A 17228-nucleotide genomic window follows, 5' to 3' on the forward strand; every position below is an offset into this window, starting at 1 on the left:
TTGTATGTCAGTTGGCAAAAATGTCCACAGTGGGACAAAAAAAGGTGTCCAGTCACATGTACACTATGTTCTGCCAAAAATCTCACAATGCAATGTGTCATATTTTATGTTTGCAAAAATAATCATTTTGGAGTTTCCATCCATTACTGTTATATCATTATCAGCAGTTGGTTCATCAAGATAAACAGTTTGTAGCACTAATTTTCCAGTCGGGTGCTATGGCGTTATATTTGTGCCTCCTTCCTGAGCGAGCAATGGGAGATTAGGAGAAAAATACATTTTGCGAGAAAATAAATTAGATGTTAAAGAGAAATTATACATAAGCAAAACATATTTTTGTTGCAGCAAAAACCTATTCTGTTCATCTGCAGTCACAATGCTTTCCTAAGAAGACGAAAACCAGCGGACATGACATGACGTGAAAACATTTCTGTCAATAATCCAAAATAATTGACTGAAAATATGTTTTAATTGACTTGTAGACGAACAAATGTAGTCAGTTTTATTTATTTTTTTGTGTATTAGTGAGTACAGAATAGATTTTGCTCAGACAAAATTAATTATTTTTTGCTCAGCAATGAGGCACAAATATTACACCATTGGGTGCCATTACAACACAGCAAAAGATGACGGGATTAAATGAGCACCAGTCAAACCTCACACAGTGAAGAACAATGTAGAAAACACGATGGAAATCTGACATTTCTGTTTCATGTATTAATGTGAGGAAGGTTCAATCTCCTCATAGCTTCATACATGATTTATTCTCTACGTCTGTTTCCATTACACTTTGTTACATTTTGCTTTTATCAATACCTCAACAAAAAAGTGTTTCTTTTCAAGTTTTTGGCATTTCAATGCAGCTATGCAGAAATGATGGTGGATGAAAACCCACCTAATGATTAATAGTGTCTGAAATGTCAGTACTCCCCAAACTTTGGAGGGAGTAGTGAATTGCTCTACAGCTAGGTATAGTGGTGTACTCATTCAGTCACGTCCACTTCAGACGGATCTGAAGGATTTGATTTAAATCCCTTTCGGAACCCCTCCCACATACTTCATGTCATTTCACTGAGTTTAATGAACTTAGTTTACTCAACACTGACTGTCTCTGATGTTTCAAAGGTTTCATACGAAGCATGTTAGATAAAATTTAAACCATCTCAGCAGCTGCATTTCCTACAACTTTTTACTAAGATTAATGTCTCACACAATCAGACTAACCTTCCACTCGGAGCATCCAGATATGCTCTAGATATGCCAACGTCAGTCTGTCATTTCGTCTGTCTGTTCAACTCTTTGGTGAAAGAGAGTGAAGTTTCTCCTACCTGATGGACTGCAATGATATTACTTTAAGAATTCCCTTGACTTTTTATCTAGCACCACCAATGGGTCAAACTTACCACTTGTTTAATTCCTCATGGGGGTGCTAGTGTGGCTCTGAGCACAGTGAGCAGATTTTCATTTGAATCCAGACTGAAGGCCCACAGATGTCCAAATGTGTTAGGTAACATAGGGACACAATTATCTGGGACATATGGATTGTGACTAGTTCTTGAAAAAAACTAAGAACAGTTGAGGAAATAATACAGGAGGAAAAATATTTTAGTGATTCAACAAAGAGAGAAGGTACAAAAGGAAGGACGAGAGTAAGAGAGCAGAAGAAGGAAAGAAAATAGAGAAAGAGGAAATTTATTGCTGTGTCACACCAACCCAAACAGTGTTTTTTTTTTTGTGGCTGCTGAATCCTTGAAAAAGAAGTTCAACATAAAACAACAGATAGTCAAGTGTGGAAGAAAAGAGATTAGGGAGAGAGGGATTTGGGAGGGAGGAAAGGAGCTGGAGGGGGAGGAGGACGAAGGAGAGGAGGAGGGAAGTTACAGAAAGAAATTTAAAAAATGAAAGATAACTGAACTGAAGAACAGAGATGAGAGAGGGGAGGAAAGTGAGTGAGATGTGAGGAAGATGAGAGGAGACAAAAGATGAAGAGGAGGAGGGAAGGAAGTGGAGGGAGGGGGAGGAAGAAGAAGAGGGGGTCAGGTGTGATCCTCCACAGCTCGGGTGTTTGTTTAGCCAAGAGCGGCAGCGGTAGAGCAGAGGATTATGGGATTACGGTCAGTGTCATTGGTCATGTGAGCCGGCGTGGTCGACACTGACCCTGCTTACCTCCTCTCAGTAAGGAAGCTTAGCCTGGCTGTGAAGGTGAGGTCACACACACACACACACACACACACACACACACCACAACACACACACACACACACACACACACACACCTACCGGCCCACCTATCATTCTATCTCCTGAACAGACTCTCAGCTACTCCTCTGCCTCTCTGTGGGTCTCTTTTTTTTTTACTTCTTTTCTGTCTTTTCCATCCTCATTTCCTACCTCTTTTTCTCTCCTGACACTTTTATCTCTCTTTTTAATTCTCTCGTCTATTTCTGTCTCTTTATCTTCCTCCCTCCCTCCCTCTCTATCTCTCTTCCAGATGTCAGGCTTCTTTTTGCTGTATGTTATACATGCACAGCTTATCCATGCCCACACAAATCCAACAGGATTCCTTGATTTTTCTATCTGGAAGAGTAACAAATAAAACAGAGGACAGAGGGATAAAATATCATAGTATCAGGAGCAGTAACTCAGACGATGTCCAGACTGTGAGGAATAAACACAGGAACAACCCCGGCCTTGGTAAGTTTGGCATGTCTTGTTTTTTTTTAGTAGCACCAATTTTAGAATTGTTTTGGTCAGTTTAACTCAATTTGCACCATGATAACATATTTAAGTGAAGTAATGAAGTCAGTGGTTTACAAAAAGAAAGCAAAAAAGCAATAAAGAAATGATGGATATTGTATATTCAAAGTATAAAGATAAAATATGTAAGATGAAATGCCAAATTAAAAGACAAATAGATTCAAAACTGAATTATTTGATTCAAGCCAGCACATTAAACAGCACATATTTCTTCAATTAAATCAGATGCAATCATATTGTTGCTGCTCTGTTTTATTCATGACATCTGGACAAGCCTGATAATCAAATGAATTAGCATTTTGTTTCAACTCATTATTCATTGATTCTGTTTGAAACACTCAGAGGTCCCCAACCAGGATCGTCAGCGATTGCAAAGCAAAAAAATATATATATATATTTTGGGGGTTAGCACAAGGGTAAATCTAATGCTGTTTTCTCTACTAAGGTTTCTTAATAGAAATAGTGTAGCAAAAACAGAAAATAAAATTATATAACTGGTAGCTGGATGAGTTATTTGGTCTTCTGAAAGGTAAGTAGACCGTTTCCTCTGTGCAACTGTTGAATAATTCACTGCTGTGAGCATCCCAAACTAAATTCCAATGACCTCCATTGTAGAGTGATCACTGATCAAATATTAGCACATTTATTTGTTTGTTTGTGTGTTTATTTAGGGGACAGTACACATTAATCAACACTGCCATTTAACAACATCCAACATCAAACTAATAATAACAAAAATAATAATAATAAGACCTTAATGTCTTGAATATTACAAATAGAAGATGGCATAAACTAGAATTGTTTCTACTAGAGGAAAAGCTTAGTTGCTGATTTTAAGAAAACAAAACATAAATGTGGTTCATATTTAACATTAATATTTTAATACATATTTGGAGCATGTTGAAGTTACTTTTTAAGTACCTAAACTACAGTAACTGTAGTTGTGTCAGTGGATAAACTGCTGAACATTTTGACATAAAAGCTTTGAACATATTCCATCAATAATACAAACATGTCAACACATCTTGTACCTCTGTGGCTGTGTACTGTCATAGTTTGTAGGTAAAAATATTATTGAAACCTTACAATAGGTAGTTTGGTTCTATCATTTATAGTCCAAACCATCAGGACCACAGGCTGGGAGTTTACAGTGGGGAAAATAATAATGAAAATAAAGATATCTAATATACAACGTCCATCCATCCATCAGCTGTCCGCCCGTATCGTTTAGAGGGCCTTCTCGTCTGGAGCCAGTCCCAGCTGATTTCATCTCTGGGGCACATTTAGATTCACAGCTAATTTTATATGTTAATTATAAAATAGTTAATTTTATATTTTGTGGTACCATGTCAAGGACCTAAGTACCCAAACAAGGATGATGGAAATATGATCTGGCAGTGATGTGACTGGTGGGGACTGACAGCTCTATCCTTGGACAAAAATGGCAGCACTGATCACTCCTACTTTTTGGAATCCTTCCAGATGTTTTATTGAGTCACTGGAGCCAACTGAGCAATTATCACCTCACTGACTATGTCCAAGCTGTCTAACAATGTGGTCGACAGGAACATACGTTACATAATGAACAGAACAAAAGTTAACCTCTCAGCTAAGGTGTTACATATACTCTAAATGATACAAAAGAGACAGATGATAAATAAAATCCTGAGACTGTGAGGACTTCTTGCCTGTAGTCAAATGTACTAAAACCAATGGGCTGCATGTTGAGCAGTGACTTGCTGTAGGATTGCTGCGCTGGGTCTTTATTGGGCATTAGATTGGAGTGACGCATGTATCGTGCTAATCTCTGATTTCAAGTCCTGATTGGATCCTACCGGTGTTTCCTCTCGGTTCATTGAGCAGCAGCACAAACAGCACGGCAAGAGGATACCAGTTTATTTACCCCCAACAAGGAGACATCGATCCCCTGTTTCCCTTAAAAGGTCCATATTTCACAAGAGAACATGACCCATAATTTTACTCCTGAAAAGTCTGGAAAAAATGACTGTGAGGTGTTTTGATTTACAGTATCAGAGTTTCACTACAATACAGGAGAAGAGAACCTGTTGCACTATACTGCGGCCAACGTTTGGTAGTCAGTGTCAAAGATAGAAAGCAGCAGCCAGCGCGGCTGTAAGCTCACAGCTTCCGCTTGCGAAGTTTTTAAACGAGATCTAGAGGTCTAAATTTAACATAAGCAGGGTTTTCTCGTCTTCAAGAGCAAAATATGATTTTTTAACACTGTTTCATGATGGCAAGATCAAATCAGAGTCCCAGCAGGTTGAAATAACAGATTTCCTTTCCTTGTGTTATTGGCACAGCATGGTGGCTTTCATGGCAGAGGAGCCGACAAATGGACTGTGGGATAAAAATGAACAGAAAAACACATTACAAAATGAAAGAACTAAAAAATTATAAATGCTGGATTTATATACTCATTAATTCCTTCTTGGCTGAAGGACATTTGTAATAATGACATGAATTATTGATAAGTTTAATAATTAAAAGTGTCTTATTAACAATCAACTAAATGTGAACTTTCTTTTACACTTTTCTTTATAACGTATCATTTAATGGACAGATTTTTAAAAGTTTACATGTGAACTAATGTGTAACATATAGGCTGGTATATTAAAGGCTCCACAATGTATAACCAAGTGTCAGGAGAAGCAGAGAGGTGGGGAAAGCTTTGAGCTGTGGAGGCGGTGGGCTCAGGATCAGCCTCTGTCCAGACAGACAGGTAAACACAGACCAGATTAGCCCGCTATCACGTTTACCATTCACCACCAACGAGTGAAGGATTACACACTGTACAGTATGACAGCTACTGGAAAAAAAAAAAAAAGGTAGCAGTTGGAGAAGTTGCAAAGTACTGGCACTTTTTAAAAAGCAGGCGATAATTGTAATAACACTGTAGGCAATTATAGTATAACCTCGAGTTACTAGTGGGAAGCTCTAGAGGAGAACACTTGAAATCATATAACACACATCTACTTTTAAACATTTCACTTTGGGGACAATGCCAAAGGTAAATCTCCATTCTCAGTTAAGTGGAGAATAAAAATCTTCAAATACAGAGTATTATTAAATCATATTACTTAACAATCTACAGTTTTGGAATTATTTAAACAAGTAAATGTATTCTTCATTAATGTTTCCCATCTTTTATGCACCTTTTTAAATGATGGACTTGGACACTGGGATATTTGCAGCACACTGTGCATTCTGTAACCTTTCACCTCCTTAGTATTAGTGGCTTATAACACTGGTGATCTGGGAGCTTATTTAACTGTTCTTCGGAAGTCTGTGCGGATAAGAGCATCAGTTAAATGCCTAAAATGAACCAAGGTGGCAATCTGATGGATAACTTTAACTTACTTTTTTTTTTTTTAGATCAAACCTTTTCTATTCTAATCTAATCAATTCTAATAATGTATTTATACATCATGTTTTCAAACAGATTTCACAGGGAATGTGCAACTTAATCAGTATCGCTGAAGCTGTGTTATAATCAGTCAATTACGCATTCATGTGCAAGATATAATTAGAACTAAACGGCTGTTATTTTGAGATGAGGACGACGGTGAGGCAAATGACACGATCTAAACATCTAAATCAAATAATGGCATGAAATGGCTTTCATCATACTTGTCCTGTTAACATACTGTAGTTGCATTGCAGAGATGTCACAGGCAGTTCAGGTGTCACACTTCGTCAGTGTGTTATTTGTTCAAATGTAATGCCCCTAAACACCCACACAGGTGTTCTCACTTTAGCCTAATTAGACTCTCAGGACTGTGTGGGCGTGTGCAGATGGCGCCTGATTGACAGCTCCCTCACTCTCCTGTCAGTTAGGTTGGTAACGTCACATATTTTAGCTCCACTAACCTCCACCTGACTGGAGGTCTAATCAGCAAGGTCAATTGAAAACACCTGTGAGGGTGTAAAGCGCAGATATAGTCCCTTCTTTTCCCTCCTCAAAGGTTGTGTGTCTTTATCTGCACATACCGGTAGCATATTCATGTTACAAGAATCCCTTGGCATTTTGAGTCTCACTTTGTCTCTACCAGGCATTCGTCACATAGTGTAAAATGTCCCTTTTTAATGGCTTGTTAGAGAGCAAGCGGCTCTCTGCGCTGGCGGGAGGAGTTGCCACCGCTAACAAGCACTTGCTGGAGCTTTTTCGCCAAAATGTGACAAGTTTCTGGTGAAGAAAAATAAGCTGGAAAACATTAAAATGCTACAGTCCTTTGTTAACACCAGAGGAATAGGACACAATGTGATTGTGGATTCAATATGTCTGTAATCAATCCAAAAATCTGAAAAAAAATCAACCGTAAAGAAGTTGAAATGCATATAAAAGGAAAAACCTGAATAAATATGCTTCGAAACAGAACACTACTAGAGATCACTGAATAGTCTGATGTATGTGAACATAATGTGAATCATATGCTAAAACCAATCCAACCCCTATAGGAGATTTCTAAGCTAGCTAAGTGTTAGACGCTGCTCCCTATAGTCATCATCAGAACACCAAATGAGGGAATATCATTAAGAAGAAAGGCGTGTATCTCTCCAGGAGAGTTCAGACTGTTGGTTAACTGTAAGACGTGCCTCCCTAGAGTGGCAGGGGAGAGTTAAGGAGGGTGCAGAGGGAGAGACAGGATGTATAGCAGTATTCTGAAAACAACAGGTTTCACAACGTTTTAATAGTTTGGCCCATTTACCAACATGGTCAATAGTCTAAGCAGCAGGCTGTGACACTCAGCTGATGGAAGAAATGAAGATACTTAGGCTTCTTCTTTAAATCATAACTCAGTTACATGCAAACACACAGACATACAGATTTTACATTCATTGTGACTTAATGATGATAATATTATCATTGTAATTATATGTCTATTGAAAATAAATCCAAGGGCGCCTGGTTAGCTCAGTGGGTAGAGCTGGCGACCCATGTACCGAGGCTGAGTCCTTGCTGCAGCGGCCCAGGGTACTAATCCGATCTATCGATATCGTCCCCTCTCTCTTCTCTTCTTGAATATCAAAGTAATCCAGAGATAGCTGTTGGTATATCCATGGGTATACTGCAAACAGGAACTGCTAATAGCTAATTCAGCATATTTTTAATCGTGCCACTTTTCAGAGTCTTCCATAAACAGGAAAAGTAGTCCCTGGTAGAATCCATTGTTGTTTCACATTTTACCAGCCACACATGATTTAAAAAGAGTAACATTTAGTGCTGTTTCCAGTTCTCATTATCTCATATCTTGTGCTGCCTGTTGAACAAGAGTCCTGTAGTGTAACTGTGGAACAGCACTGTATATTCCTCCCAGTTGGCCTAATCCAATCTATTATTATTCACAACTACCTTCCTGTTATATGGAAGGATTTCCTCATGTGCCTGTGCCAGACAGGCTGTCTACTACACGAGCAGAACTTTATTTCAAATAATTCTGTTATATATATTTTTTTATTTGACAGCATAGTAACAAGTCAAATCACAATACAGGCAAAAAGACAAAACTTCCATCCAGGAAAAAAAGTTATTTGTCAAAAGTTTTGTTTCCAGTGAGTTATTCCTTCAAATTTAACAAAAGGGCTACAGGAGATAAATATATTTTTTTTATGTTACATGTCAAAAAGACCTGTAAATTCAGAATATGTATTATTCTTCAGTACAAACCCAGCCCCTCCTGTACTGTTTTGGGTCTCTTATCACTGCATTTGTATGTTTTCCATCATCTCTAAACTAAAGTTGTATGATCCACAGTGGAATAAACAGTGTAAAAGCTTCCCGAACACACACTGGGAGGAAGCAACTCCAACACTCATCTTCAAAGTGTCTTTGTCAGTTTTGCTGCCTCTGCTGAAGGTGTTAAATTATTGATGCATTAATCTGTAGGCAGTATTTTAAATCCGCAGGTGGTCTAACAAATTGTTGTTTTGTTTAAACTAAAAATATCCATGATATTCTATAAGCGTATTTTACATGCAAAACAGATAACATAACATAAAATATAACCAGCAGCTGTCAGGAAAATGTAGTGGAATAAAACGTATAATGTCACTCTGAGATGTAGTGCATCTAAAATTCAAAAAGTGAAAAAAAAATAGAAAAAAATCTTTTTTAAGTGGCAACATTTCAAAAGTGTATGGTGCTGGTCTAAATTCTCTGGCTGAACTGGCCAAATACTGTACTGCTAACGTATATTAGCACTTTATTCCTCATTATCCTTATTAGCTGAGTGAGTCACACAGTGGCCATCTGGGTATCAGTCTCATAGCACTAAATGGGATTATAATGTGACTCACAAAGTTAATTGTAAGGAAATAGTGTGATAAATGTGACAATAATGCTATAATAGCTAACAGCTTCTTAAAATAAAAGACAACTTTGGACTATTTACATACCCAAGTGAGTTTCTCACTCTGACATTTAGGTGTTTCTTAATGTGAGGGGTATGTGCTCTGAAAGGAGAAACAAGGTTTCTATTGTCTCCTAGCACAAAGAGCCATAATGTATCTTTTGGGTAATGTCTGGGCAACACTAAGAAAGTTTTAAACAAATGGGTAGTGATCTCAATAAGTTAGTTATTTGACATTAAATTATATAAAAATTACAATCCATTCAAAACCTCCGCTGACCTCCCCACATGAGAGAGAAATTACAACATACTTTATAATAAATGGATAAAAAGCTTAATTTTTAAACCTCAAATGCAACTGTAAAATACTGGCACAGGTAGTATTCATAGAAGAGTAGTATTACTTTTATAATGCATCTGTGAATCAGTACAAAACAGTGCTGAAAGATATATTTTGGTTGCACAAATATGCAAGAAAGATAGCACTATGGAGCCCATAGTTATTGAATCAAGTCTTTGTGTTCTGCATGCTGACATTTCACCGACAACCTCTGTAGTCTCATTTAGCCATTTGTTAGCAATTCCACTCAGCATTTATCCTGTTTTACCACTGTGTGCAGCCTTGTACACAATCTGTAAACATTTGAAAACCCGGACCCCTACTGAGCGTCTACTGTATCCTACATCACTGAGCGTATCAAATATTAACTACACTGGCTTTCTTCATGACATGTGTGACTGGGGGAGCCCTTGAGAAATCTATAATCTGTCACTGATTTCACTACACCCACTTAAAATGGGGGATATGAAGGATGGTAGAGAAGATATGAAGAGTTTAAGGAAGGATTTTAAGCCTTTAAAATATGACACTGAGGTGACAAAACAAAGAAGCAAATATCAGAATATTCAGAGGCTTTTGTTTGTTTTCAAGATACAATATCCCAGTTACAGTTATAATCCACAAATCACAAAAAAACACATTTTCTCACTTTGCATTTACTGGAGCCAATAAGACATTAAAGGAATAGACCCTGTGTAAATTGTTCAGAGTGAGGTTTTCTTAAATGACACCAGCAGCAGATGACACAGTGGAATCATTCTGTTCATTGCTTTCTGCTCATTACTAGGTCAAGAGTTTGTTTACCACCCTACACACCTCTACTATGTGTTTTACAGGAACATGATTGGCTGTAAAGGCCTGGAGGGGTGAGAACCTGAGATTTGGCCGCTTCAATGGCGTGGACCGAGCCACGGTCGCGTCCAGACCCAAAGCCCGAACCAAAACTGAAACCTTACAATCTCAGGACTCATGCAACTTTTTTATCAGCCATCCTTCAAATCCAGCCTTCAGTTTTGTTGACCCTCCTTCTCCTGCTTGCTGCCTTTGCTGACCTTGGTATTGCCGGTTCCCCCAGCCAGCTCCGCCCCCCTCTCCTGTCTGGACAACCTTTTATCATCTTTTGGGGCATCCCTGACTCTTCCTGCTCAGGTCGGCCAGATCCCAGATCTTTTGGGATGGAACGAGAGGGCCGCGTGGCAGTCTTTTACGAGGACACACTTGGGAACTACCCATATTTTGTGGACAAAGACACACCGGTCAATGGGGGGCTACCACAACACACACGGCTGGACAACCACCTCCAAAAGACACAGCAGGACTTGGAGGCAGCTTTACCTGCCCCGAGGTACCTCGGGCTGGGGGTGCTGCGCTGGGCAGAGTGGGTCCCCCAGTGGTCAAGGAACCGAGATAGGAAGGCCATGTATCTGGAGGCATCAAGGAACTTGCTGAAGTCTTTCTTTCCTTCCTGGACCCCAGAAGAGGTGGAGAAGTGGTCACAGGTAAAGAAAGTTGAGGGAAAGAGGTTATAAAAAGGTAGGGGGTAGAAGGAACGGACAGCTATGGAATAAGTAGAAAACAAGTTTTAAAGAAATGAAAAGAAGGAAAATAAGTGAACATGAAAAGGAAAGAGGGATAAAGGAGAGGTTGAGGGAGTATGGATGGAGATGGAGAGAAGACTTTCAAAGTTGTTGGCAGATGGTGAAGCATGCAAGATGCCAACGGGGGGAAAAAACCCACATCCAAAAGTGTTTCTTCTTTAGTCAAGAGAACATCTTTGATGCAACACTTTGATGAAAAATGCAAATATCCACTGAGACGTGGACACTAATACCATTACGGTAATATTTGCTTTTGGACATTACACCAAAAGTATCGTAATTATGTTGGCAGTGATATTTCATTAAGATGTTAAGATGTGAGCACCTTTAAAGAGGTACCAAAGGACGAAAAGGGAGGAGGGAAAATGGGGAAGCAGTTTGGCAGGCAGGATAAACATGAGGGCACCACAAGAGTGAGGTTGAATGAAGAAGAGTTACAGTTTACAGCATATAGTTATTTAATGTGATCACTCACCCAGACAAAGTGGTTTTCTCTCTATGGTGCAACAAAGGGTAAAAACATGTTCGACCCCATCTAGTAGTTTGCTTATAGTACTACCACATATAGTATGTGTAAAAACAGCTGCGTCTGGTCAAGCAGTAATCCGCCCCATAACGCTTTTACACCTCAGTTTTTGTACGAGTCGTAAAGGCACAAGACTGCAGACGGGGATGTCTCAGATCAGCAGTCCCCCAAAGACGGAGCATCTGTTGGGGGTACAGTAGAAGAAAATGCTGGAGATACAAGCTATAGTGTGTTAATCAGTGAGCTTCAGAGATGTTATTATAAGCTAACTGTCCCCTGGCTCCAGCTTCATATTTAATGGACACGTAGACATGAAAGTGGAACAACCTACTCATCTAACTCTTGACAAGAAAGTGAGTATACTTAATTTATATACAGTTATTCATTTTATGCACTTTTAAGTATTAAAACTTAGAAAACTATTCCCTTAAATAGCTTAAATCAAGGTTGTTCATCCTATTGGTGCATAAATGGTGAATAAATCCAATACTGCCATAGCAGTCATGCTCACTGATCTGCAACATTGTCCGTAATGGTCTAATAACCACAGCTATTAATATGAGCTACCTCAACAGAGACTGTGCGGCAAAATCGTATCCCCCAACACTTTGCTCAAGTTTGATGATTTCTTTAGGACAATTCATAATAACTTAAAAAAAAACAATATATAACTAAGTAGAAAATGTCTGGAGGGGACTGAAAGACTGTCTTGATCTCGTTACAGGTGGACTTTGAGGCAGCAGCCCAGTCAGTAATGATGGAGACTCTCCGGGAGGTGAAAAGGTTAAGACCCAAAGCATTATGGGGCGTCTCCCCTTACCCCAGCTGCTACAATGGTGATCCCACCCAAACCATGTTAGCCAATTACACCGGCCAGTGCCCTGCTGCAGAAATGGCCCTTAACGACGAGCTTCTGTGGCTATGGAAACGATGCTCCGCCCTCTACCCTGTCCTTACCCTGGAGAAGCTGCAGGTGGGTAACGCTACTTTGTTGTTACCTAACCCTAACCTTAACCCATTTTTATATTGGGTTAGGATTTTATAATTACTTACCTTAAAATCTAAACTTAGTATAATTATAAAGAGAATAATTTATAGCTGGAACATAGAAAACCTAATCGTTACTCAGGATAACATTTTTTTTTTTCTCCAGATAAGTACTTTGTTGGATATAAGCAGGAACAAAACAATCAGGATGAAAAAGGTGAAATCTACTGTCTAACTGAAGTTTGTCCCCTGAGCAGTTAACATCATCTACACGAGTGCAAAAAAAATAAATAATTCAAGTGAAATGAAAAATGCCATGTTTGGTTTCAGTCAGTGAGGTTTTGTAAAAACTTACAGAGTAAAACCAACAAACCTCAGTTTCTTGTAACTGACAAAGACAATCTAGTTTCAGCTCCTCGGGCTGATGTGAAACCTTGTGATATAAACCCCTTTATCTAAGACACGGGAAAAAGTGGTGAAAAGAGTGGTGGTCAAAAACAGATTACAGTTTATTGTTGTATAACTACGTCTCTGTAACCAAACAGAAGTTTGGAATATTTCCAATAACTGTACCTGGTTTATAGGTACAAATGTGTACAATCTGTCCCCTTACTTTATAGGGTGGGACAGCTGGAGCCATGCTTTATTTGTCCAGTCAAATCAGAGAAGCACTTCGCGTATCATCTCTGACTGGGATGCCGTTTGATCTTCCTGTATTCCCACTGGTCAAGAGCGTCTACGCCTCCACTAATACTTTCCTGTCTCAGGTGAGAACATCTGGTATTTGTAGTATTTTATCCAAGTGCCCTAGACATGGATCAATGCTAAAGTAGAACAAGGGGAGAGGACAGAAGTAGATTCACACTGTATCACAGTTCTTATTTCCTGCTTCTAAAGCTGCATAGTTTACATTGGAAAAGAGAATAATTAAAAAGCTGAAATGTGTCATTGGTCCACAAGTGAAATAAACTAAACAATAAACTAAACAAAGTAAATAGATAAATAAAGGCCCCATAGGACTAGTGTAATGGTGTTTATAGTGTATCATACTGTGGCACAAGCACAAAGAGATAAGTTAAAAAGAGCGTGCTGTGCTGTGACTCTTTTATATCGACTTTGTATAATTTCTTTCTAACAGGCAGACCTGGTGAGCACCATAGGAGAGAGCGCTGCCATGGGAACAGCCGGGGTTGTCATCTGGGAGAGAAGTGAGACTAAGACAGAGGTACACAACTATACATTTGCATAAAATACATACACCCAAGAATATCTCTGCACACTTATCCAGCCACTGATAATTACAGACGTAATCAATTTGTTAATTTCAGTTTATAGACACTATAATAGTGTATATAATAGTTTCACCAATTAAGTGTTTCATCTCACTGATAAATCTCCAAATGTTGCTTTGTGTTGGAAATATCAACTGTATCCATCAGCACACACCACTATTCCTGCTTCCTGTTTACATCAAACTGCCGGTTTATTTCCCAGAGAGAGTGTCAAGACCTGGCCGAGTTTGTCCGTAAGGTCCTGGGACCCTACACCACCAACGTAACCATGGCAACTCGACTCTGCTCAGCCTCTCTGTGCCAGGGAAAGGGCCGATGTGTCCGTCAAAATCCAGAAAGCTCCGCCTATCTCCACCTCCCAGCCCCATCTGAAGTGGTGGAGAAGGTGACAGAAAAGGTGAGAGGATGTAATTTTAAGTATTTGCGTTGGATTCATGACGCCCTGCTTATGCATCACTTTCCAGTTATCATTAATCCTGTTGACAAGCACGAGCTTGATGCCCACTTCTACAGTGAGCCATAAATAGATGTTGACAGAGGCCTGTTTAACCTTGTTCAGATAATAACTAAGACTTGTTATGTCCTTGGTCTAGCAATGGCAACATCATCAAAGCAGCTTTGTGTCATTATGCAAAGCCATGGCACACTTCAGTACTTGTGGTGACCCTAAGAGTCTTATGACAGATGAAACAAGTGTAACTTAGACTGAGTTTCCAGTTAATTAGCAACAAGTAGCCTAAACGACTGCAGTCTAACAGTAATAAAACTTCACGTCTAATGTTTTTGTTGAAATCGTTTTAGAGGGGTATTGATTCAACCTTATGGTCATTTTGGAGGCTATATAAAATGACCAAACTGAAGTTTTAGCCAGGTGTAAGAAATAGACATTGTACACCGTTTCTGTCTTTAAGTCAGTGCATTACTTGTGGAGCAGGCTGTGAAATCATGCCTGTAGAAAGGTTCCCAAACATATATGAGACTGGTGCGATATAAGAGGCAAGTATGTGCTGAAAAGGCAAAAAGCTGTGAATGCCTCATCCACTTTTCCCCCTTGCTGCTACTGACGAGTTGTTCCATAAAAGTCTGTGTACACATGCTGGACGGCACGTTTAAAGAAACACAAGTTCATGTTCTTTCTGTGTGGAAAGTTGGAAACGGAACAACTCATTTTGAGACACGACTGATAAGGATAACCAAGACTTTATAAAAAAAAAACGGGGGGGATGGGGGGATCAGCAGGGAGTGTAGTTGCCTGAGGATCTTCTGTGTTTAGACAGTAAGAAAGCAGAGAGGAAAACAGTAGCTGAGACACAACAGAGAAAGATCCGGTGGAGTTTGATCCTACAGCACTAAACACAAGAACACTGTGTTCCTCTGGGAACACTCATCACTGTTTGGAAATATCTGCATGGGGCTATGGCAATATTCGGTTGTCATAAAAATACAACACAATATAGTATATGAATATTGCTGTAACCTCAGAACAATATTAAAAAAAAAAAATTCTTTCCTTTTAAATTTGCCACACAATGTAATCTTCAGACTGATATTAGAAAATGTTTCACTACTGCCAATGAAAATTACATCAGCAATGTTTTCTGATATTGATATTATTTTTGTGTCAAACATCTCAGCCAGAGGCAGCAAAAGCCACAGATCAGCCGGACACAATCACTAAGCCAGATGAACCAGACCCTGCAGAGATCTGGAAGAAGGACTTTCAGTGCCAGTGGTACAAGACTGCAGACGGGGATGTCTCAGACCAGCAGTCCCCCAAAGATGGAGCGTCTGTTGGGGGTACCGTAGAAGAAAACACTGGAGATGTAATGGGGACTACAACCCCTTCTTCGACAACAAAAGGTGCCTCTGTGACTGAGTTAAGAGGAAGCACCACACCTGCAGGTAGAAGTACAACGCCTTTACTGGAAGTCATTACAGACGGTGGTTCAAATCCACTCAGTGCTCCAAACCTGACTGTTCTGCTGTTGCTGGTGGCTGGAAGTCTATGCCTGGAACCTTAAAACCAGCCTTCACTGGGAAGGTCTGGGCTACAACTGCAATATGAGCCCTTCTGAAGTGCCCTTGAGCAAGACACTAAATCCCTGCCAGCTCTGGACATGCTGCTTTATAGCTGAACAACCTGAATAGACAATCATTTAAAAAAAAAGACAAACAAACAACAAACTATGTCCAGAAGCCTATCACTGAATGTGCCAAGAGACGGTGGTACAAACACTAGTCACTTTTTTCAGTTTCTACAGGCTGTATTTTATGTGACATACTAGATTTAGACTGACCTATCGGTGTGCTGATATCAGCTTATTGTCATATCAAATCAGTCATTCAACCTGACCACAGATACATGAAAGCAGTCTGTTACCTGCACTGATGTTTCATTTTCTTTGCACTTTTTGTTTATACATTTACTTGTCAATGCTTTGTTATGTGGAAATTACTACTTCATTTAAGGCCTAATGTACTCAGGAGTTTCTCTTTCCTATGAGTTGATGTGCTGGGTTAAAGGGCCGAAGAGACAGAATAAGACAGAAACATAAAACCTGTTGTCAACAGATTTAATGGGGACTATTTCTTCAGTAGTTTCAATGAAAACTGTTGACACTGAAGTGAGTGTGTAGATTATCCAAAGTAATTGGAACATGGTTTCTGGAAAGATATTGAATGTTGTTAAATATTGTCCAAAACATCCAGGCATTATATTACAGCTTCTATCACACATGTTAATATTGTCTTCCAAAGGCCTATCTGCTGAACTGCAGCACTAATACTCTCCGCTCTCTAGCACCCTCTGCCTGAGTTCTGGTGAAACTGCACCATTCAACTTCATTTTGACATTTAGCTGCTTCAGTTTCCTGGTACAGACCTTTTTCACAGCAGCTATTTGACAAGAAGTAGTAGGATAAACACAGTTTACAAATGACACTAGTTGAGGTTCTGTTCCAATCAGGTCAAACAGAGTCAGGGTGCCACTACTGTGCATGTTGACTCACCGGAAAGGCTCTGCTACACTAAATGGAACAGAGCCTTAATTAGTATAATTGGTAACACCTGTATTTACCTGACTATTCAATGTCAAATGGCTGCTGTGAAGAAGGTCCATTGTGCATGCAGACTACATTTCATATTGTCATGACTTAGTAGAACACTTTAATATAACAAAGCCATTGTTATTATTAATAATAAAGCTTTTGTGTTTCCTTCTGTGACAAGTGAAACATGTCTGCTGTGAAAAAGGCCCATTGTTTCACCAATGTAATTAAAGCTCCTTTAACTGTTATTGTGGTTAAAACGTTTGCTTTAAATGCAGTCTCTCTTCATTCAAAAGGACATACCTCTGAGGAA

At 39.3% G+C, this 17228-nt stretch overlaps 1 protein-coding gene across 1 annotated transcript; it reads left to right on the plus strand.

Annotated features, from left to right (window-relative positions):
• The first annotated feature begins 2274 nt into the window (after positions 1-2274).
• On the plus strand, positions 2275-16488 carry si:dkey-72l14.3 (Glyco_hydro_56 domain-containing protein). Its single transcript, XM_051424484.1, has 7 exons — positions 2275-2694; positions 10302-10964; positions 12314-12562; positions 13197-13343; positions 13715-13801; positions 14071-14265; positions 15503-16488. Exons 2-7 carry the CDS (start codon positions 10359-10361, stop codon positions 15887-15889), a joined length of 1671 nt encoding a protein of 556 aa, XP_051280444.1. The 5' UTR covers positions 2275-2694; positions 10302-10358; the 3' UTR covers positions 15890-16488.
• Positions 16489-17228: the final 740 nt, after the last annotated feature.

This window comes from Dicentrarchus labrax, unplaced genomic scaffold, assembly GCF_905237075.1.
Source record: "Dicentrarchus labrax unplaced genomic scaffold, dlabrax2021, whole genome shotgun sequence".
NCBI lineage: Eukaryota > Metazoa > Chordata > Actinopteri > Moronidae > Dicentrarchus > Dicentrarchus labrax.

What these genes read in the sequence shown, in the direction of transcription:
- si:dkey-72l14.3 (XM_051424484.1), top strand. Translation starts at nt 10,359, where the DNA reads ATGGCGTGGACCGAGCCACGGTCGCGTCCAGACCCAAAGCCCGAACCA. An exon ending in CTAATACTTTCCTGTCTCAG is followed by an intron (nt 13,344 to 13,714) that starts GTGAGAACATCT and finishes TCTTTCTAACAG; the next exon opens with GCAGACCTGGTGAGCACCAT. An exon ending in GAAGTGAGACTAAGACAGAG is followed by an intron (nt 13,802 to 14,070) that starts GTACACAACTAT and finishes TTTATTTCCCAG; the next exon opens with AGAGAGTGTCAAGACCTGGC.